At 64.1% G+C, this 21,970-nt stretch overlaps 1 protein-coding gene across 1 annotated transcript in view; it reads left to right on the top strand.

Annotated features, from left to right (window-relative positions):
* Positions 1-21,970, top strand: part of TMEM132B (transmembrane protein 132B) — a 152,565-nt gene that overhangs the window by 68,673 nt on the left and 61,922 nt on the right. The window contains exon 2 of the mRNA XM_036014932.1: positions 17,098-17,989. Within this exon, the coding sequence (XP_035870825.1) occupies positions 17,098-17,989 (892 nt within the window). The remainder of the gene's footprint in view (positions 1-17,097; positions 17,990-21,970) is intronic.

Raw genomic sequence — 21,970 nt, 5'->3', positions numbered from 1 at the left:
GCGTGGCAGGGGTCGGCGCCCCATGCCGTCGTCAAAGTGAAAATGGACGCGGCCATGACGAGCCCCAAGTTCAGGAACCCCAAGCCCAGGGAGGGAACGCGGTCGGGGAGGGAGCCTGGGGGGAGGGAGCGTGGGGGAGGGGCGCCCTCCGCAGTGTTCACGACACCTCATTTGTTCAGCTGCTGCGGGGGGGGGGGGGTCGTATTCGTGCATTCGTTGTATCAAACAGCCTCTTGAAATCTTAAGTATCACAAGATGCATTTGAAGTATTTTGTTGGAACTAGACTTTGTAGAGCTAAGAAAGCCAATCTGAAGTGTTCTGGCCTGGGTGTCCTGCCAGCACGGACCCTGGAGGATTCCGAGTGTCCCCGAGGCTACCCGTGTGACCTGGATCTCCCAGGCAGGTAGGGCGGTGCAGTGGTCAGAGAGCCCGGCTGCGGCGGCTGGTTGGTACCCGCGACCTTGGCTGAGAGCCGGTCCTCTCTCTCTGGGAGTCAGTTTCTTCCACTGTAGACTGGGGAGAACGCAGTCCCTGTGAATAAACTTGACCCTGAACGACCCTGTGGGGCCTGGGGGACCAACCCCAAGTGTGGGCAAAAATCCACATATAACTTTTGACTCCCCAAGCTTGGTTTTCTCTTGGTATCTTGAGGGACGGGTCCCAGGACCCCCGCAAATACCGAAGTCCGAGGGTGCTCCGGTGCCCTAAATGAAACAGCTGACCCAGATCCTGGGGTTCTGCGTTCTCTCTGATGGAGCCCCGGTTCCTCCGGCCCCTGCGGAAGCAGACGCCCCTTTGCCGTTACAGAGGGCCCACTTTTCTACGAAATGCTGAGACATGACCGCATCAGCAAGGGCATTTTTGATTTCTTCTTCTTTTGAAAGATTTTATTTTTAGAGGGGAAGGAAGGGAGAGAGGAAGAGAAACATCAATGTGTGTGGTTGCCTCTCGTGTGCCCCCTACTGGGGACCTGGCCCGCAACCCAGGCCTGTGCCCTGACTGGGAATCGATCCAGCAACCCCATGCTTCACTGGCCGGAACTCAGTCCATTGAGCCATGCCAGCCAGGGCTCGTTTTTGGTTTCAAGAGACAGAAAACATGAAACAGAAAAAATCAGGATGTATTGGCTCACATAATTAAAAAGCAGAGGGATAGCTACAGCTTCAGGTGTGGCTTGATCCAGCAGTTCAAATAGTGTTGCCAGGACCCAAGATCTATCTATCTCTTTTTTTAAAAAAAATATTTATTTATTTTTAGAGAGAGTGTGAGGGAGAAGGAGAGAAACATTGATCTGTTACCTCTCGCATGCCCCCAGCCAGGGATCTGACCCAAAACCCAGACGTGCACCCTGACCGGGAATCGAACCTGCAGCCTTTCAGTTTGCAGGACAATGCCCAATACGCTGAGCCGCACCGGCCAGGGCAGGACCCAACATCTCTACTTGTCTTGGGTTTCCCTGAGCGTTGGGTTAATTCTGTGCATCCACACGGGGATGACACAGCCTCTCAGTCAAGCCCGGGGGGAAGACAGGGTTTTCATCAAACACGCCAAACAAATGGGAGCCCTGTGCCTCCCTCTTGCGGGCCTGCACTGGGCCTCTGAGTGGCTGGGCCTGGGCCGAGTGTGCATTCCTGGACGTGAGAGCGGGCTCTGCCGAACCAGGGGCGGAGGGAGGCGGCGGCTCCCAGAGGGAAACTCAAGTGCAGTGACCAGGAGGCAGGGGTTCCCCAGTGGCAGAGTAAGCGCGTGAGTCACGGTCTCCCACGAGGACCGGGCCCCGCGTTGTGACGTCTCTGAGCCCTGAACTCAGTCTCCAGACTCTGCGACCTTGGCCCGGCTGCTGGCCCTCCTCCCGGGACCCCTCGCCAGAGCCGCACCAGCCGCGGCCCTGGCCGGCGATGCGCAGTCTGCCCCGGGGCCTCGTGCACACGGGCACCGAAGAGGGGGCCGCCGGAGCCGAGAAATCGCTGGCCCGCGTGAAATTCAGATTTATTCTGTTGGAGTTAATTGTAATCTTTATTTGCTCCCAAGTGATTCATTCTTATCGTTCTTATTATAGCTGAGAAAATTAATTTTTATTCTACCATAAAGGTGGCGGTAATAATCTGGGTCCAGGGCGGGGGCTGCTTTAATAAGATTTGCCAGGAGGCTTTGACGGAGTCAGCTTTTATTAGTTCACGGAGCCCGCCTGTTGCGCGGGGGTGGGGGCCGAGGGGTCCCCATGGGCCCGCCGAGCGAGCCGGGCCGGGAGAAGGGACAGGTGTGTTTGCTCTGTGGTGAGCTCGGGCGCGCTGTCCTTCCGTCTGTGCGCACAGGGGGGCCTCTCTGGGAGTGGGGGGCTGAGCTCTGCGGCTTTCCATGGAAGCAAATCCCTTGAAATGGACCTTGAGTCTGCCCATGCCCCGTGCTCCACGGCGAGACGAGGGACACGGCTTCCGGCGTGAGGCTGGCCGTCGGCGTGGGGACCCTGGGGACCTGGGAAGCACACACCTTCATCATACAAATCCTGAAACCGCTGTGGGCAGAACCTCACTCGGACTCTTTGATTGCTTCTTCCCGCTCAGGGTGGGTGGGTAGGTGTGCACGGCACCGAGGTTGGGCTGTTGATGCGTTTGATGAAAGGGCACGACTCCGGCCCCCACGGAGGCTGTGGCCGACGGTCACGCTGTTCGCACTGCACTGCCTGCCTGAGTCAGAGACAGGAGACCCCGGAGCTCTGGAAAAGCAGACCTCTCTGGTTTTAGGGAGAGAGAGCAGAGGTCCCGGTTTTTAGGTGAGATTTCGCAGTTCCTGTGGGTTTGAGATGGACTCAGACTTGCACATGATTAATGTTCTGAAGACAGAAGCGACCCCCCAGACGTCATTCGTTACCGGGAAACTCACGATGAGGTCGCAGTGAGGCACCCCTGCCCTGCCGTGGGGCAGGGACGGGGCAGAGTAGGTGACGTTCAGTCTGGGGTGGGCGAGGACGTGGGGACGCTGGCGGCCGCTCGAGATGCTGGGGGGGGGGCATAGAGAGGTGCCGGCCCAGGGGCAGCGTGGCAGTTTCTTACAAAGGCACCCCTCAGCCTCCCCTGTGACTCAGCCGTTGCGCTCTCAGGGGTCTACCTGGAAGAAAGGACGGACGGACTCGGTTGTTAGGGTTCCCGACGGCTTTTTTCGCCCCTGCCCCAGCGTGGGGGCGGTCCAGCTGCCCCTCGGCTGGTGGGTGCGTGAGCACAGGGTGGGGGTGTGTCCAGAAAGTACCCGGGCACGCGCCGTGTAAAAGAGAGACCTCGACCGAAGAAGACACAGGAGGCATCGTACACAGGACAAGGGCGCCTCTGTCCCCTTCGAGGTCGGTGCGTGGGGACCTCACTCAGTTCTCCGATCTCCGCTGACTGCAGCCCAAGCCCGTTCCACGGCCTCCGGCGTTCTGCGTGTCACAGAACATGGATCGCTGCGTGGGCCGCCCAGTTCATACTGCGTGGGGTGACGCATGTGAACATTGTGTCCCCTGCAGGGTCTCCAAACCGCGTCAGACTCTGCAAGACCCTGGTCTTTTGGGTGTCTGTCGCCCAAAGAGGTGCAATGCGGAATCTCCCTGGTTTCGGGGAGACCCTCCTCCCCCCGCCTTCCTTCCGTGGGGCACACCCCAAACCCTCGGGGCCTCGTTCCCGCCCTGGGCTCATGGCTGCAGACCCGTCAGCCGCTGGAAGCGCGATGCGGAGAGCAAGTCTGGGTCCTCGCCGCTGAGACAGCCGGGGACGAGGGAAGACACGGGAGCCCACGGCACCAGCCCTGTCCCCGTTACGGGTCCTGCAAACTGAGTCGGTCACGCAGAAGCCGCTCGGGACGCAGCTGCCAGCGGCGGGCACGTCCGTGTCCCGGAGACACACGGGGAAGGTGCAGACACCAACACGCAGAGCCCCCGGAGGGGCCGGCATCCCCGCCGACAGGAAGCCTTTTGAATTCTCGGCAGAACCGGCGTTTTGATGTGCCGAGGAGCGCGTGGCTGAGAGAGACGCGCTTTCAGGCCTGGCTGGAGGGGGGGCGGGGGGCGGGGCTAACAGCGGCTGCTCTGTGGGCACGGGAGCGGTTTTCCAGCCGGGACTCGCTGGCCTCGGCCGCCCGCCTGGTGGGGAGAAGCGGGACCCTGGGGGGATGATCAGAACGCCGTGATCTGTTGGTCAATAGAACTATTCGTTAGGCCTCCGAGGCGCCGTCCTCCGAGCGCTGGGATGGGGCGTGCGGAGAGCCATCGACCGACCGCAGAGCTGACATTTGCACGGAGAATCCCGGGCCCGCGGGGCCTCCCTCGTCCGATCCGCGGCTGGCGCCTGCGGACGACGCGGGCACGGCGTCGACTCCGTGTGCTCCTCCCCTCGTCCTTTTCTGGTCTCCGTTTGTCCTTTTTAAGGGCCGCCTTTCTGGTGGGTGTTTCCATTCTTCTCTCACGGGACTTCCTGGCTCCTGTGGGAGGTTCCCTTTCATGGGGAGTCGGGGAGCCCCCTGCCGGGGGCTGTGGGTCCGTCTCTCGTGCACCTGGTGGAGTGAGCTGTGTGCACGCAGGGTCTTCAGGCGACCCCGAGGCTCGGACCATGTCTCTGAGGGCCTGGGGACTTCCGGGGTGGGGGGCTGTCCACGGCGCTGGCCGCTGCAGCCCCGAGCTCCCTGCAGGCACTGGTGACACCCTGCCGGCCCCAGGCCCCCACCCTTGGGGCCCCCTGTTCCCGGGACACGGTGGCCCTCTCTTGGAGGAGCCTCTGCCCACGTCCAGAGGTTTTCTTCTCTGTCTCCCTTATGTCCTGAGTGCCCGTTGGTGACACGGTCACCGCCGCCCTCCCTGAAGGGAGAGGAGGGGGAGAGTAGGGGGACAGACCGGGGGAGCAGCTGGCCGTGCCCAGTGCTGAGGAGCGGACTCCTGACCGTCGTCCGGCAGCCTGGCCCAGCCCCACGCCTCTGAGCAGGGGCAGCCTTGGTCTGTGACCTGCTCGTCACTTTCGGGCACACGTCCCTGCTCCCTTCCTGGCGGGCCTGGGGCCCGGCGGGCTCTATTTCGGCGTGTCACGTTCCGCTGCAAACGCTGCCCGCCCTCCTCATTGACCTGCTTTCAGGGAAGACGGTAGGAGCTCAACATGGAGCGCGGGCTGACATTCCGTCGTCATGGCAACCCAGGTGGTAAACACCAGCGCCAGGCTGCTGGAAAGGGGGCGGCCGGGGTGGGGGGCCTGGGGGGGACCCGGGTAAAGCTGAAGACTTGGTGCCCGGGCCTCAGCTGTGCTCTGCAGGGCACACTCGAAGGAGGGTCTGCCAGGGACCCCAGCTCTGCGCCCCGCAGTGGACATGGGGAGGGGGTGGGTTGGAGCCGCCGGCCAGGAGGGGGTTCGGGGCCAGCCCGAGGGGGCGGGTCCTCGGCCTCCTATTCAGGTCCCTCCTTTGCGGCCACGCTTCCCGAAAGGCGGTCCGTCCTTGCGTGCTGCTCGCGCCTCAGCGCCGTCCGTGTGCCTCCAGTGGCCGCCTCTGCACGGCTCTGCCCGCGGGGGGCGCCGCTGCAGCTGAGGCTCGGGCCCCTCCCTCTCGGGAGCCATCCCCCAGCACCCCACTGGCCCCTCCCCTGAGCCCGGGGGACCCCGACCCTTCTCCGCGGGCTCCTTGCCACCCCCCTGCCCCTGCGCATGAGGACCCCTCTTTCCACTCCGAGGGTTTCCCTCTGGGCCACTCACTCCCGTGACTTCTCTCACTGCCTCCCACTCGACGGGGCCCAAACCTCCCTCCCTCCCTCCCTCTCCGAGGCCCCACGTCCCGCAGGGCTGAGGCCCTCGGCCTGGCGACCCGCAGGCCCAGGGGCGGCTGAGTCTCCCCCCATCCAGGCCGCCCCCACCCTCGGGGCTGGGGGCTTCGAGGAAGCAGGGTACCCGGTTGGAGAGCAGGCGACGGGCTGGTTATTCCTGTGGGGACAGTTCCTAAGAGACATGGAAGAGCTGGGTGGCTCTGTCCCCACGTCTCTCCCTGTCCCCACGCAGGCTGGTTTGTCCCTGTGGTGACCGGCTTTTCCCAGTCTGCCCCTTGGTCTCCCTGTGCCCGGGTGGTCTCTGAGAGGGAGCAATGGGACAGCTTTCCATCGGGCGTGGGGGCAGCTCCCCGGGGAGAACGCAGGGAGGACGGGGAAGAGAAGCCAGGTCGCAGGACCTCCAGGATGTGCCCGGAAGGAGTGAGTGGTTCCGGCAAAAACCCCCTCTGCCCTGTCTGGAGGTTTCTCAGGGTGGCCTGGGCTGGGGGGTTGGCGAGGCTCTGCAGCCTTGGGGGGCTGCGGGTGGGCAGCCTGGGGCTGTCTGCTCAGGACTGGGGCTTTGGGAGCCTAGGGTGTTCCTCCAGATCCTGGGGGGCGGGGCCGAGGCCTGTCCTCCCTTATGGGTGCCGGGAACCTGGCTGTGGTGGGTGCTTCCCCCGCTGCCCTCCACAGCCCGGGCTGAGGTTCATGGGCGGTGACACCGGACTTGGGTGGGTTTCTGTTCCTTGCCACGGAGAATCTGGCCACAGGGAGCCATGCTCGGAAGCAGCAGTGGGCTTGAGTTCAAGTCCCCAGATCTCCATAAATTGCCCCCCCCCCCGCACCCCCCTCACAAACCACCTGCTCCTCACGCAGTGATGATGACCTCGGCCACTAGGTGGCAGTGCTGCTGCGCCTGAGGCTCCTGCTCCTGCAGAGGCAACCTGAGGGGGGCCTGGGGTCAGGGGGCAGCTGGGGGTGAGCCGGGTGCCTGGACCGCGTGCCCCAGCCTGGGGTCAGGCGCTCACACCGCAGGGCCGCCTGGGGTCTGTCTCCGCCTCCCAGAGTGCCACCTGCCCTCTGTGTCCCTCTGTCCCCCGGTGCGCTCCGCCCCACCCTGGCAGCTTGCATGACACTGGGCAGAAAAGGGACAGGCGTCCCCTCAGCTGTGGGGGGGGGGCATTCCTGGAACAGCCCTGGGCCGCACTCCCCTCCCCGTGTGCCCGGCGGGTCGTGTTCCGCAGCTGCTGGTCTGCACGCCAGCCGGGACCCACCCAGAGCCCTCCTTTGCTCTGGTGAAGGAGGTGATGGTGGCCACCACCACGGGACACACCCAGGACAGTGGGCAGGGGCGTTACAGGTCAGGAGCCCACGGGGAGCGGTGGTCAGAGGCTGGACTCTGCAGCCCAGTCCTGGCTCCACCCCCGACACGTTGTGTGGCCTTGGGCACGTGTCTTGACGTCTCTGTGCCTCCGACTTTTCATCTGTTCAGTGGACATGACAACACTGCCTGTGTGATTGCATAATTACGTAGTGACATTGGTGATAGAGCCACGTGAGGGTGGCGCCCTCTCCCTCAGTGCCGTGTGCAGCCGCCGAGCGGTGGCGGGCACTCCTGAGGCTGAGCCAATCGGCACAGGCCGTTCCCCGGCCACAGCGATTGGTTCAGGGGTGGGCATGTGACCCAGGAGACACTGCGAAGAGGACACACATGGAGGGAGCCCTTTCCCTGCAACTTCGGGACAGAGACCCTCGGGGCACCTGCTGGGTTTGAAGGACAGAAGCGTGAGTGTGGGTGACGGGGACGTGGCCACGGCGTGGAGATGGGAGGGAGGCTGCCCGCCAAGCACAGGGCGAAGAAAACACGTCTCGACGAAAACTCAGAGAACCGGCTTTCACGGCGGCCCACTCTTCTGGGCGTGGGGCTCTTTGAACGCTGGTGACTAGGGTCACGTGGCCCGAGCAGCAGTTGGGGTTCCACGGCCACCCCCCCCCGGGGGACCTTGGGTTCGAATATTTGTGGTCGGACCTTCTGCTGCCCCTCGTTCCCGGCAGGGCCCCCGTCCGCTCCCCGTCCCTCCGAGTCTGGTTTCTCTGGAACATCCTGTATGTGGGCCGTCTGGGTTTGCCTTTGTTCCTTCAGCCAGCATGACGTGGCTGAGGTCCATCCTCGTGGCCGTGGGGCACCCGCGTGGCTGTGGGGCAGCGTTCCACTCATGGACGTGCCACCGAGTGCCTGCCACCCACGGGCGAAGGATGTCGGTGACGGCGGGCGTAGAGGACATCATGTACATGCTGGACCCAGCCGGACCTGAAGCCAGCCTACGACTAGAACCAGAGTGTCCCACCCACAGATCTCACGGGGCCCAGGATGGCGGTGAATCCGGCCCAACGCAAAGTCGTAGATTCACTTAAAACACAGTGAGATATTTTTGTGACACCATGTCAGGATGTATTTAACGTGTGGCCCAGAGACACCCAAAGGTGGGCCCCCCCCCCGCTGACCCTTGGCCACTCTCTGGCCCCGCTGGCCGTTGCAGCCCAGCTGGGCTCAGACGCGGGTTTCCCGAGACCCGGAAGGATCCTCTCCGGTCTCTGCAAGGACGCGGGAAGGGGGGGGCTCGTCTGACTCGGCGGGGCGCCCCAGGCAATGCTCTCCACCCACAACCCTGCTGTCCCCGGGTTCCCTCAGGGGGTGCCCCAGTGGGTGGTCGGGGTGACCCCGTTTGACACCGGTGGGGGTGGGAGTGGACCCTCGGGCGGATGTGGCCACGGGCCTCCGCCCGTAAGCTGAGCTGATGGCCGACCCGGAACGCCACCCGGGGGTCCGGGGCCTCTTGTCACCGCGGCCGGCTCCCAGCCAGGCGGAGGCGGAGGCCGAGTCGTCAGGGTTACTCAGTGAGTTCCCCTCGCTGTTTAAACAGCCTCCGAGGCGTCCAATGTAGAATAAACATAAATGGAAATTAGAGCAAGGTCAGCAGCGTCTCCCGCTGTGGAGCAGCTGCCGGTGCCCACGGGAGGTCAGGATCACTGTCACGGAGACCCGTGCAATCCACTGAACACGCGCTCTCTCCGCGCCCGGCGCCCGCGGCAACCGCACCGCCGCCCAGCGGCCCTCGCTCCTGCGGTCCCCGGTGACCCACCTCCTCCCTGCTCCCGCGGGCTCGGCCCACACACGGACGGCAGTGCTGTCTGCCCCGACTCCCGGGAGAGGGGCCCGCTGTCCCAGGGGTCAGTGCACACACCCTCACCCTCGCTGGCCACCAGCCGCCGCCGTGGCAGTGACTTTGCACGGAGAGAAGGTTCCCACTCGGGCCCTGTGTGTGCTCGTGCTCGCAGGCACCTGTCCCCAGGTGGAGACTTGGGGGCCCAGGCTCCTTCCCGCGTGGGACTCTGTGGCGTCCGGGGGGACCTCCGCGTGCCCCGCTCCTCGCTGGTGGGGGGTAAAGACAGCAGCCTTTGCTTCTGAGTGGCAGGCGATGCCTCTGCCCGTCGTCCTCTGGCCGGACCCCGTCACACGGCCACACCTGCAGCAGGCGAGGCTGGGACAGTCCCCGGCCCAGCAGCCAGGTGCGGCCCTCTGGGCGGGAAGGGACAGGCAGCCGTGTGTCCCGCCAACCAGCACCTTCTTGTCCGGACCCCGCTGCTGCCCCTCGTCCTACACACACTTTCCCGACGCCCTGGTCAGGGCCGCCCTCCAGGCGTGGCTGGTTTTGAGTTTGGGCAAAGTGCACCACCCCCACCTCGAGATGTGCGTACAGAGAAAGTGACAGGGGACACGGAGGGGACTGTCACAGAGAGGCCGGCGCCTTCCGCCCCATGGCCAGCCCCGCCCAGCCGCGCCTGCGGTTAGTTCTCCTGGGGCTTATTTCTAGAATTCTCCCCACGATGCCCGTCCCCACTTTTTGAGCTAACACCTGCAGACAGCGGTGCTTGCTGTCGGGAAGGCGAGGATCGAGTGACTTTACACGCCTTCTAACTTTCCGTCCGCGCTGGTCGCCATTGCGTCTGGCGTGGCAGGCCCCAGAGGGAGGGGGACGCCTGGGCTCAGGGCCGAGGCCGGCAGGGGCTTCTCTTATTTTATTTATTCTTCAATCCCATGGTGGACAGCTCCTTCGGACTTCCTGCCTCCCCTTCTGGGTGTGTGACTTGGGTCGCCGTGGTTACACGTCCGTGGTCTCCGTCAAGGCAGGAGCTCCGACGCCCACGCTGGGACCCCTGGCGTTTCTCCCAAGGGTCAAGTCAAGCCCCTCAAGGAGAGCTGAGTTTCCATGGGGCACAAGTAGCAAACCCTCTGCCTTTCACTCGGCGTGGAGACACGGGAGGAGGCCTGCCTGGAGGAGGTGTCCCACCTACAGAATTTAGCCGCCCCGTGGCTTTCAGCCCTGCTTTCCCCCCCACCCTCCCTGCCTGCGCCGACATTGAGCGGAGCCCCTCCGGGGCCCCAGAGGGCAGAGCAGCCTCGGACCCTCTCTGTCTGGTGCAGACGGAATGTTCCAGCCCAGGGTTTCCCCTGCGTCATACCCATCGGCACGCTTTCATCCCCCGTTCTCTTCGGTAAACGCGTTGAGACAGTCACCTCCCGTTCTCCTGGATAACAGCTCCGCTCCTCTCTGTGCCTCACACTTTTACTTCCCGGGGTCCAGCGGGGACGCGAGGCACCGTGAGCACTCAGTCTGCCGCTTAGAATCGAATCCCGCATCTTCCTTCCCGAGGGAGACACGTCCGTATTTCTCTTAGACCGAGTACGCCAGGCAGGTTTATTCTGGAAAAGCTGAAAACACGCAGGAAAGCAGGGCAGGAAGGGGAACCTGGAAAAGAACCTTCGTCCCCAGCAAAGAGTCCGGGTTGGGGAGGGGGAGTCGGCGCCACGGGCCACCTGACGAAATGACAGTGAGTCCAACCCAAAGACCAGCCCGGCAAGACGCCGCTGGGGGGTCTGATGGAGAATGGTGGCCCCTGTGGGTCGGTTCTCAGGGGCCACGGAGCCCGCAGACGGGGCGACGTCAGCCCCGGGGACCTGCTGGCTCACGGCTCCGGAGGCCGGATGCCCGAGATCCTGGGACCGTCCCAAGGTCTCTGTCCTTGGCTTGTAAGTGGCCGTTGCCCCTCCGTGTCACCTGTCACCTGGCTGTCCCTCGGTGCGTGTCTGTGTCCTAGCCTCTCCTTACAGGGACAGTAGCTGCATTGGACCAGGGCCCACCTGCATCCTCGTTTTAGGCTAGCCGCGTCTTTAAAGACGGTCCCTGGTACAGTCACATGTTCCTTCGATGACAAGCCCCCTAAACTGCGATGTCAAATGAACCCGTTCCCTGGCGGACGCAGGCTGCCGTGTCACACACCAAGGGGACCTCAGAGGGGTTTAAGAGTCCAGGGTGACACCTGAAATTTGCTAAGAGGGTCTAGTGGTCTCCTTATGGGAAAAAAGTCAAGTTAATTCCCATGGAGTTAATTCGACTGTGAGGCCATTTCACCATGTATGCATGTATCAATCCTTACAATTTTTTAAAAAGAGAGTTGAGAGGGTTTCTTTTGAAGATTTTATTTATTTATTTTTAGAGAGGGAAGGGAGGGAGATAGAGGGAGAGAGAGAAACATCAATGTGCGGTTGCTGGGGGCCGTGGCCTGCAACCCAGGCATGTGCCCTGACTGGGACTTGAACCTGCAACACTTTGGTTCGCAGCCTGAGCTCAATCCACTGAGCTATGCCAGCCAGGGAATCTGTACAATTTTTAATGGTCTAGATAACGAAATGGAAAAGACGTTAGTGTGTTTGACCTCGGGGTGTTGGGGGAGCGGAAGAGGGACGTTTTAAATCTGGGGCCTCAGTCTTGGCCCATCTGCGGACAGCGCTGGGAGCCGGTCCTGCTGAGGGTCACCATCCCCAGGGCTCTCCCCCTCAGCTCTTGCCGACGAGGCCTGGGCTGGTTCCGTGGGAAATTGCGCCCCATTCGTGGCGGGGGGCGCGGGGGGCGGCGTTGCATTTCTCTACCAGGCCAGACCGTCCAGGCGCGGCCCCCCACCCGGGCCCACTCTCCTTTGTCCTTGGCAGGAGGGTGCTCACTGGTCCCTTGTTGCCGCCCGTCCCGCCCCGCAGGGCGGGTGCCCAGGAAGCAGGCTGCTGTGCCCCCCAGGGCCCCGAGGGAGTGCCCACCAGAGGACCCTCTGTCAGAGCCGGGAAAAGCTTTTGCATCTTGCTCTCGTCTCCTGGACGGTGTCCAGCTGGTGACCTCACCCTGAGCTTGGAGAGCCGGGCGGTTCGGAGGCTGATCTGCCATTCCCTGTGGTCACTGCCGGGCCCTTACAATAGAGGCTCTGCAGGCTGAGGGTTCCCCTGGCGGCGGCTTCGGTGGCCTGGGGCTGGACCACGTGGCCGGAACTCCACCCTTGCCTCCTGCGAGCCACGGGGTCTGAGGCTGCCACTGAGCCTCCCCGTACCTCAGTTTACCCATCTGTGAGTGCTGACAATAATCACATCCTCATAATCAAGAATATTGTGAAGATGAAAGAGCTAATACCTATGACGTGCTTAAAACAGGGCTTGGTGTTTGATAGGGTTATTGGAATGATGACGATGATGATGGTGATGATGGTGGTGGTGGTTGTGGTGATGGTGGTGATGGTGATGGTGGTGATGGTGATATTGGTGATGGTGATGGTGATGATTCTCTTCTTTCCATGTTTATCACGACCATAAAGTGCGGACCGCCGGCTGTTTCGGCGGAAGCTGGGTGGAGGTGCCCTGGGCCACCTGATTTCTGGGTCTGCCTGGGAATGCGGGCCACACCTGGGCTGGCCGACGTGGTCTCCTGTGCCCGTGGCACAGTGGGAACCCTGCTGGCCACCCCGGGGCTGTCTCTGTGAACCTGGCCGTGGGAGCTCTTGGCCTCCTTGCAGAGCCGCTGGGCCAGCTGGCTGCAGGCGTGCAGGGGAGCGCAGGGGCTCTGGGCCCGCACAGAGCCGGTCTGAACCCTCCCTGGACCGTGTTCACGTCACTGCACTGCGCCTCCGTTACGTTGTTTTTGGAAAGGGGTGAGGACGGCCCCTCGCAAAACCGCTGAAATAACCAGCTGACGCAGCCCAGGTGTGTGGCGCCTGGCAGGGGGCTGTGGGCAGTGTGCTTCTCCAAGAAGTGGTCTCCCCCTGCAACCCCCCCCCCCTCGAGCTGGACGTGTGCCCCGAGCCCCAGCCAAGCCGCTGCCCGCCGGTGACCGCAGCGGTGTGGCGGGTGGGGAGGAAATGAACAGAGCGGTCATGTGACGGGCAGCGACCTGTTCATATCGATGGTGTCTATGAGCAGCCCCGGGGGCGGGCCCGAGGAAGAGGGAGGGGGCGCAGGGAGCTTCACCCCATGCGGCAGGAAGCCGAGGTGGCCCGAGCGGACGGGCCCTCCTGCAGCTCACCTCGTGCAGCGAGGGGCAAACGAGTGACCACACGGAGGCTCCTCCCAGCCGGCCGGCGGGCGGTGGTGGCCGTGAGGACGGGTCTCGGGGTGGAGGAGCCGGGGCTGGGCGGATTATGCTTCAGCCAGTGAGACGGAAGCCGCTTCGGCTGTTTCAGCCGAGGGAGTCGAGCAGAGGGTGCAGTTCCTGGGGGTGGGGGTGGGTGGGGGGCCTGGGCAACCAAGCTAAGGGCCATCGGAAATGGTACAGCGTTCCAGAAATCAACAAGCAGGACGTGGCTGCCCCCTCTTGGGCTGGGGGGACAGGGGGGGAGGTGAGCGAGAGGACCCAGAAGCCGGAACCACTGTGGACGGGGAGCTGCGTCCGTGGTGGGGGGTCCCGGAAGAGACAGGGCCTCTGCCCTGGTTTCCCCCCCTCCCCGCCCTCAGGCTTCCGCCCGAGCCCCGCTGTCCAGCAGCGGGCGGGGAGCGTGGGGGACGTGGTCCTCCGTGATGCAGCCGGCGGGGGCGGGCCGGAGTGCCAGTCTGGGGCGCCCGCCCTGAGCTGAGGCACCCTGGCGAGGAGGGCCTGCTCTGTGCCCAGCAAGTGCGCAGGGCGAGGAGAGAGACACCAGGGTGGCTCGGAGTGATGCTGTGGAGACGGATGGGACAGAGAGTGTGCAACCCCCCCCCCCCGTCCATTCCTCCGCCCCAGAGACAGCCCCCACTGTATCGGCACGGATCTGAGAGCTGGCCAGGGGCTCCTCCTGGTTCCCAGCCACTGCGACAGTGACCTCAGGAGGCGGACCCAGGTGGCGGTGATTCATCAGCTATTCGTGAGGGTTGCACTCGGACAGGATCAGCCAGGAATTTCTCTTGCTGGTGGCTTTCAAAGAGCTGGCCGCCCGGCCCGGTGGGAAGGAGCCTTCCACGCCTGGCTGGGCACGCCTGCGTGTCCCCTGTGGGCTAGGGAACGGGACTCGGCTGTGATGTCACCGAAGAGGCTGCTGACTCTGGGGGCTGCAGCAGGTGCACGGTGACCCACCCACCCGCCTTGGGGCTCGGGGCTGCAGGTGCCGCGGGCCCAGACCCAGACACCTGCCCGGGAGTGTGTGTGTGCGTGCCAGGCACTGCGGGTCCCAGGGTCCCCGCCAGCATGCCCAGCGCCCTGTGAGTGGTTTCCGTCCGGGAGGTGGTCTGTCACTCCCCGCCCCTGAACCTCTCTTTGGGGGTCCCTGGCACCCATTCTTCAGCCACAGGGCATCTGTGGTGCGCTTGGTGCTCTCGGAGAACCCCACCCCGATTTTCTCCCTGGCTCATGGGGAGGGCGGCAGGGAGGAGAAGCCCCACCCGGCCGAACCTCCCGGGGACCCCTCATTTCCCGCCCCAGGACCCACCCCGTTCCGTCTGGGGGTGAAGAGCCCTTAGGAAGCCGGCGGACTGCACAGTCTCACTTCACCTTCACGACCCTGGCCGCCGGGTCTGCCTGCCGGCGGGGGCGGGGGGTGTGGGGGGAGGGTGGAGCCACTTTGTGAGGCTTGGGGACTAGAGGGGGCTGGTGTGAGCTTCCCAGGCCGTGGATCCCGTTCTCAGGATGCAGCCTCACGGCTTCCTAAGACGCGTCTCGGCTCGGGTGTCGTCTTTTGCGGCGATCCGGTTCGAGGACGAAACGAGGCCCCGGCAGGGGAGATTTACGGCTTCCCGTAGAAGCTTTCAGACAAAATCCGCATCGCTCCCCGCCTGAGTTACGGAGGGACGGGCCGCGAGGCCGCGGCCACACTAAAGGAGAGAGGAGTCACAGCTTTAAATTCCTCGTGAACCACTTCTCGAGCGGCATAAAATATCAACGCCCAGGATTAAAAAAAAAAACAAAAACACAACAACCCGTAATGAAAACAGCACATGACGCTTTGCATTTATTTTAATTCCTGCTTCCACATCTGTGAATGTGTCAGAAGTTAACCCTGGCCTTGGGCTTCCTGTAGATGTTATGAGGAGAGGAACTTGCACTTGTCACTCCCCGGCCTGGCTGGCCGTGGGCCCGCCCGGCTCCGCCGGAGGGAGGGTGCGCACCTAGGAGCCGTTTCCCCGCCGCCGTTCGGTTCTCGGGCCGGCTCGCCTGGGCCCGGACGGCCTGGTGTGGAGAAGGGGAACCGCCCCGGCACAAGAAGTGGTTCAAGGTCGCTCTGGAGCAGGGTGTCCACGTGGCTCGACTTCGTCACACTGCTCCTTGGGGGCAGCAGGGCCGCTAAACCCTGTCTTGGACGAGGCTAATAACCCCTCAAAGTCATTGCCTCCTCTGCCGCTGGGAAGTCAGCCCCGCCCCGTCCACGGGATCCACCTGGAAGGAACCAGGTCCCTGTCAGGACAGCGGGTGTGTCGTGTGCATGTTTGTGTGCAGGGGGCACACGTTATGCACGCGTGTGTCTCACACAGATTGGGGGTCGTCGGAGGTCTGCGTCTGCCCTGCACTCGGCGCGTGGTGAGGGTGCCCCGCCGCACGGCCTGTTTGTGGAAGTGAGGGCGTGGGCGGCCGCGTGGTCTCCCTCACACGGGACAGCGTTCGCCACTTCCCTCATCATCTGCCTCGCGATGGGACCGCGGCTCCGTGCCAGCGCGGGGCTGTCATAACTCACACTCGGGACGCGCATCTTGGCTGCCCATCTCCTTCCCGATGGGTCTCCTGATTATTTCCTTAGCACGGAGCCCCACACCGAGCCCCCCGGGCATTTTTCGGGGTCTCAACACTCCGTTTCTCGATGGCTGGGTGGTGCCGGCGGTCCCTCCTCCGGCGTCCCCTGCTCCTCGGGGGGCAGAACCCGCCCCTGTCGGGTCCCTGGGACACCCTGCGACACCCTGCCTGCCATGGCGCCACAAACAGGAGCCGTGAGCAGTCACTGTGGCTCGTTAGCTCATCGGAGGGGCGAGGAACCATCATCCTCCTCCTCCATTCAGTAACCCAGCCCTCGGGGCTGGCTGCCCGGGCCGCCTTCGGGAGAACCTGCTTTCTTTTATTATTTTTTTTTCCTTCCGATTTATGGAACTGTCGCTGCCACCTGCCTGTAGGGGCGCCGTGGGGGTGTGGGGGCAGATGCACAGTGCAGTGGCCGCCTCGGCCCAGCAGGGGACACGGTCGTCGCCTCTTTGTGGGGGACCTGCTGCAGTGCGGTGTCTGGGCTCCCTGCTCCTTGTCTCTCTCCCGCGGAGGTGTGGGTCTGCGGGCACCTGCGCCGCGTCACCCGAGCTGCCGGAGGGGAGGGCCCTCTGTTTCCGGCTGACGGTGGTGGCTTCAGGGCGGACACGTTCTGGAATCACTGCCGCGTTCACCTGCCCCTCCCTCCGCGCTGGCGTCTCTGTCCCTCGTCCTTCCTTCCTCGGGGTGCGGCCAGCTGCTCGGGCGTTTGTCTGCGGTTCGGAGCCGCTGCCCCGAATGGGCTCGTGGATGCGGCCTTGTGCGTTCTGGCGCATCTTTTGGACGCAGAAATTTCTAGAAGCGGGGACGTGAGCCGTGGCCTCCCCCACTGCAGGGGGAGTTGTGGAGGGGCCCCAGTGTCTGAGTAGATGGGACACAGAGGAGGGACCGGAAGAGGCACAGGCCAGTGGCGGCGTCCGGGTGCGTCCTGTGCCCTGGGGCGGCGCCAGTGGCCTGGGGGCGGGGCGGGCGCGCCGGCTGCCCTGCGCGCTCACAGCAGCGCCCCCCACCCGAGGGCCTGATCCTCGGCTCGGGGCCTTGCGAGAACGGGAGGCGGTGGCGTGTCCCCTCCAGGGGGACAGCGGTCCAGCCACAGGACCTTTGGGTCAGTGGTGAGCGGGGCTCCTCCCGGCTGCCCTGTCTGTCCTCCGAGGACGTGCGCTGCGCTGAGACCCGGGTGGGGGCGGGGCGGCGGGGGCGTGGCCTCGCGCGCGCCCCGCCCCTCCCAGGGCGCGGCTTTCATTCTCGCTTCGCTGTCCCCTGTCCTGCAGTGGCGGAGAGCCGCGGAGTGGCCGACAGCCTGCAGAGGTTCTCCTCGCTGCCCGCCTACCTGCCCGCGAGCCTCCACGTCGCGGACGCGGACGAGTCCTTCTTCCTCAAGGAAGCCGACCAGGACGTGACCAGGAACGCCAGCCTGCAGGCCCGCGTGGAGCCCTTCTTCGTGTACCGGGCCCGGGCGGCGCCGGCGGTCAACGCCAGCTACGGCCCGTTCTCGGCCGAGAAGGCCGTCCCCGAGGAGCTGCTGCTGACCTCCGAGGGCTTCGCCGGCGTGGACGGGTTCCCCTTCAACTGGAAGCTGAAGTCCCACGTGCTGGACAGCGCCATCTACTCCAACAGGCCCAAGGTGCAGACGCTGTTCTACGTGGCCGGCATGGCCTGGGACGCCGGCGACGCCGCGCGGAACCTGCCCTGCGTCAAGATGTTCGCCTACCCGGAGGCGCGGGAGGTGGCGGCCAGCTGCCGCCTGCGGGGCGCCCCGGGGCTGTGCGTGGCCGAGCTGGAGCTGCTGCCCGAGTGGTTCAGCTCGGGGCTGGACCTGGAGCCCGAGGAGGAGATCCCGGCGCTGCTGGGGGGCACGGCCATGGAGCTGTTCTTCAGCCTCTTCCCGGCGGACCCCGCCGGCCGGTGTCCCCTGGAGGAGGACAGCAAGTGGGCCAACAACATCCACGCGGGCCCGGAGGGGCTGCCGCCGGCCTCGCCGGCCCGGGAGCGCATCGGCAGCGTGGTGGTCTACCCGACCCAGGACGACCTGCGGTGGTCCCCGCTGAGCCTGGACGAGAACGTCGTGGTCTCCGTGCCCCTGAACCTCGTCCGAGAGGGGGACGTGGCCACCTTCCTGGTGTCTCTGACCGGCGGCTCCGTGGCAGAGCACTTCACGCTCAGGTGAGAGGCTCCGAGGGCTGGACGGGGCGGCGTGGGGGGGGGGGTCAGACCGCCTTCGGCCGTCCCCGCACGGTCGGCCGCCCCGTGGGTGCTGGTGGTGCGTGAGTCCAGGGTCGTGGGGTCACCTCCGGACGTGGACTGGAGACCGTGTGAGATGGCCGGCCGCACACTGCCGAGCAGCAGGTCCGGGGGCCAGCGTCTGCGCTTCCCGAGTCCGCAGAGGAGCTCCTCCTGGTGCACACGGGGTCCCGACCCGCGGTCGTCGGTGGGTTTGCCCAGCGGGAGGCGGCAGTGAACTGCTGCGGGTCGGGAAGGGTTAGAGGAACTGGGGGGGGCGGCCCCCTCCTCCCGTTCTGCTTCCTGGCGTGTCTCTGGTGGGGCCGCACTTCCTCCTGTGGGCGCACGTCCCCTCGGGGTGGCCTTGCCAGGGTCTCGGCCCCCACGGGCGGCCCTGTGCTGGGAGTTCGCTGCCACCCCTCCTCCCGGCCCCCCCACCCTCAGGGAGGGGGCGCTTCTTGCTGTCGCTGAGGTCTGGCAGCATCGCCATCCCCTGTGGGGGACCCTCGCTTTTGTGCCCTCCGTCAGGGGTCCCCAACATTTCAGCACCAGGGACCGGTTTTGTGGAAGACAATTTTTTTAAACAGTAAATCCTTTACTTCTTTTTTTTTTTTTTTTAAGATTTTATTTATTTATTTTTAGAGAGGGAAGGGAGGGAGAAAGAGAGATAGAGAAACATCAATGTGTGGTTGCTGGGGGCCGTGGCCTGTAACCCAGTCATGTGCCCTGACTGGGAATCGAACCTGCAATGCTTTGGTTTGCAGCCCGCACTCAATCCACTGAGCTACGCCAGCCAGGCATGGAAGACAATTTTGCCACAGACCGGGGTGGGGCGATGGTTTCCGGGTAGCACATTCGAGCCCCACTTCCTGCCAGACAACCCCGGTTCCTGACGGGCCCGGCCCGGTGCTGGTGCATGGCCCGGAGACTGGGGACCCCTGTCCTGTGTCACCAGTTCTCCGTGTCACGTTCCCTCTGCTGGGGCATTAAGAGTGGCTTCTGTGTCCCTGGCCAGCCCCTGCTGGCACGGGCGACAGACCTCACCCTGCCTTGGACGTGATAACTTTGCGGCGCCCGTGGGTGCTGAATGGAGGGGGCTGGGTGGTGAGAGACGAGGGCTGGGAACCCGGAGTCCGGGTGAGGTGTCGGTAGCAGTTTGATGTAACAGTCAAAGCCTCGGGAAGGATGGTTTTTCTCAGTAAATGTTGTGCAAGGAGAAGAGGGCTCGTGAGGAGTCTCGGAGGACCGCGGCATTTAACAGCCGGTAGACAGCAAAGGAGAGCCTTCGGAGGGGCCGTGAGATTGGAGAGGACCCGGGAGCAGGTGGTCGCGCCGGCCGGGAGGAGAGGTGGGGAGTGAGGGAGAGGTGGAGAGGCGAACGCTGCTGAGGGGCCGGGCAAGGGACGAAAATCAACCCCGCGAGTTTTATGTATGGAGGCCACTCGAGACTTTTTTAAGATGCTTAGTGGGTGTTTGGGGGTAAAAGCCGTGTTGAAGGGGTTTGGGGGTGAGTGGTCTGTAAGGTGTACTCGTTAGGGAATTGAGTTCAGCCGCGTGTAGCAGAAACACCAAGAACACTGGCCTCCCCACGATGGGGCAGATTCAGGGAAATGTAAGAATGTGCACAGGTGGGAACTGGGCTGGTGGATCGAGGATGTCACGGCATCAGGGTTGTGCGACTCCATTGGCTTTTCCCTCATGGACACAAGGGGGCTGCTGAGTGGCGGTCATCACGTCTGCGTCTCACTCAGAAGCAAGAAAAGAGAGAGGCAGAAAGTCATGTGCACCCGTGTCTGCCCCTCTGTAAGGAGCCTCCCCAGAGCATCAGCCAGCATCTTCTGACGCACGGTCAGTGGTGGCAGCTTTGTCGTGATTGAGTCCCTCCAGAGCGAGCGAGCCAGCGAGCAGGGAGTCACAGGCGTCCCACAGGCACGGTGCCAGTCTCCTCGCTCCAAATCAGGGCGTCCTCGGTGAGGAGGACATGGAGGATGCACCTCATCTGCCACCTGCGATTTGAAGGCCACAGGGAAGACAGTGCCTCTTGCTGTCACTCCCAGCATTTGCTGGGAACAAGACAGGTGGGTGGACAGAGAGTAACCTGGGGTGGGGGGTACCAGGAGGACTCCTTCCCCCAGAGCCGAGGGGGCCTGTGTGTGTTCAAACGCCGAAGCAAGTTCAAAGTCCCGGTGGCAGCGTGCGCCGGGTTTCCTGGGCCCGACAGCACCCCCATGTGCCCCTGGTGGTTTTCCAAGACTCACCCTTAGCACCCGCGTGGGAGTGGCAGAGGATTTCAGTGGGTGGTTGTGTGCCCAGTGGGTCTGCCCCCTGGGCTCCGTCCACAGGGGGCTGGTTCACTTTGCTCTTCCGATGTTGGCAGGTGTCTGTGGCGACTCGGGCAGAGAAACAGTTGAGGGAGACTCGAAGGGTCGGTGCTGGTCAGGGACGCAGCCACGGTCCGAGGTCTCGTCCTCCTGGTGGGCGGGGCGCTGTTCGGTGCTGGTTTCGTCGGAGCCCAGTAGAAGTGCCGTGTGCCATCCAGCGCCCCGCCGGCCCCATTGGCCGGGAAAACAGAGACTGTCCGCTGTGGTCAGACTGACCCTCACTCTCTGTCACGGGGGCGCATGTCCAGAAAGGAAGATGCTGATGCCTCGTGTCCTGGTGTGTCGTAACCTATAGTGTTAAGGTCAGATAGAGTTTTTAATTGCATCTTCTTCTTTCAGGGTGTTCTAAATCCACGAACCATTTTGCAAGGAATTCAACGCCCCCCCCCCTGTTGTGGGGGTACGTGGTTCAGACTTCTGGTTCCGAGGTTCCGCCGGCTCATTACAGGGACCGGAGTGGGTGCCGGTGTCTTTGGTCCCGAGCCCCTGCCCGCGGGGACTGCTGGGCTGGCAGCCTGTCGGCGCTCATGGACTCTCTCTGGCGTGCAGTGAAATCTGAAAGCCAGGCTAGGAAACTTGCCACTTCCCACCCGGGCCCAGGCAGCGATTGCTCCCCAGTTACGGCAATGATGTTGCACCTGCCACTCGTGGATCCGCGGGCCCTTTCCCTGTCGGTGTGCCGGCCGTCAGCACCTCCCCCGGGACGGCCGCCCCCTGGGGTGGCCGGAGGGGCTCCCTGCTCGTCCATGGTGTGGGCCCCTGCGTCGACCTTCAAAGATGCTCTTCTCTGCAGAGGGCCTGGGTGGCACCGACGATGCCTGTCCAGCCCGGGCTGGGCTCGCCGCTGTGGGGACCCACTGTCGCCGCGGCATTCGGAATGCCGACTGGGTCAACGGGGGAGAGGCAGCTGGAGGAGAGAAGGTCACTTTGCTGTTGCGCATTTGCTGTGACCTTGGTTGTGACCCAGGGGCCAGGGCAGGACAGGGGGGCGCCGAGCCTGGCTCCCACCTCGTGTCCCCCACACTGCCCTTCGCTCACCACGCCCGCCGCGCCATCGGGCCTCGGTGAGCAGGGGCGAACACCACTGTGCACCCGGACGCTGCGCTGGGCGTGTGGGCCAGCGCTCGTCACGGGCCGGCTGGCTGGTGTCCCGCAGACCCTGTGTGGTGGACACCTCCCCCTGCCCCCGCCGACACTTCAGAGCGTGGCCGCACTGGCATGCGGGGTCTCTGAAAGAGGCACAACAGCAGCATGGACTCCTGTCCACTGTGACCGGTGGCTTTCTTTCCCAGGGGAGCAGCTAAGGTCCCCACCATGTCTGCACTAGGACACCACGTGAGCCCCCAGGGCCACGGTGGCCGTGGATGAGCCCAGAGGTCTCCGCAGAAACCACTCCTGCCAGCGGCTGGATCTCAGATGCCGGCCTCCAGCCCCGTGCGGCGCCCATGCTGTCACCGAGGCCCCAGCCTGTGGCCCTCGCCCCTGGCAGCCCCGGTGGGCAAGGCCAGGGCTCTGCCTCAGGAGGGACTCCGGTCGCTTGCAA

The sequence above is a fragment of the Phyllostomus discolor genome, chromosome 13 (assembly GCF_004126475.2).
Source record: "Phyllostomus discolor isolate MPI-MPIP mPhyDis1 chromosome 13, mPhyDis1.pri.v3, whole genome shotgun sequence".
Lineage (NCBI taxonomy): Eukaryota > Metazoa > Chordata > Mammalia > Chiroptera > Phyllostomidae > Phyllostomus > Phyllostomus discolor.
Note: the sequence above shows the minus strand (reverse complement) of the source record. Positions and strands in the feature narration are given on the sequence as shown.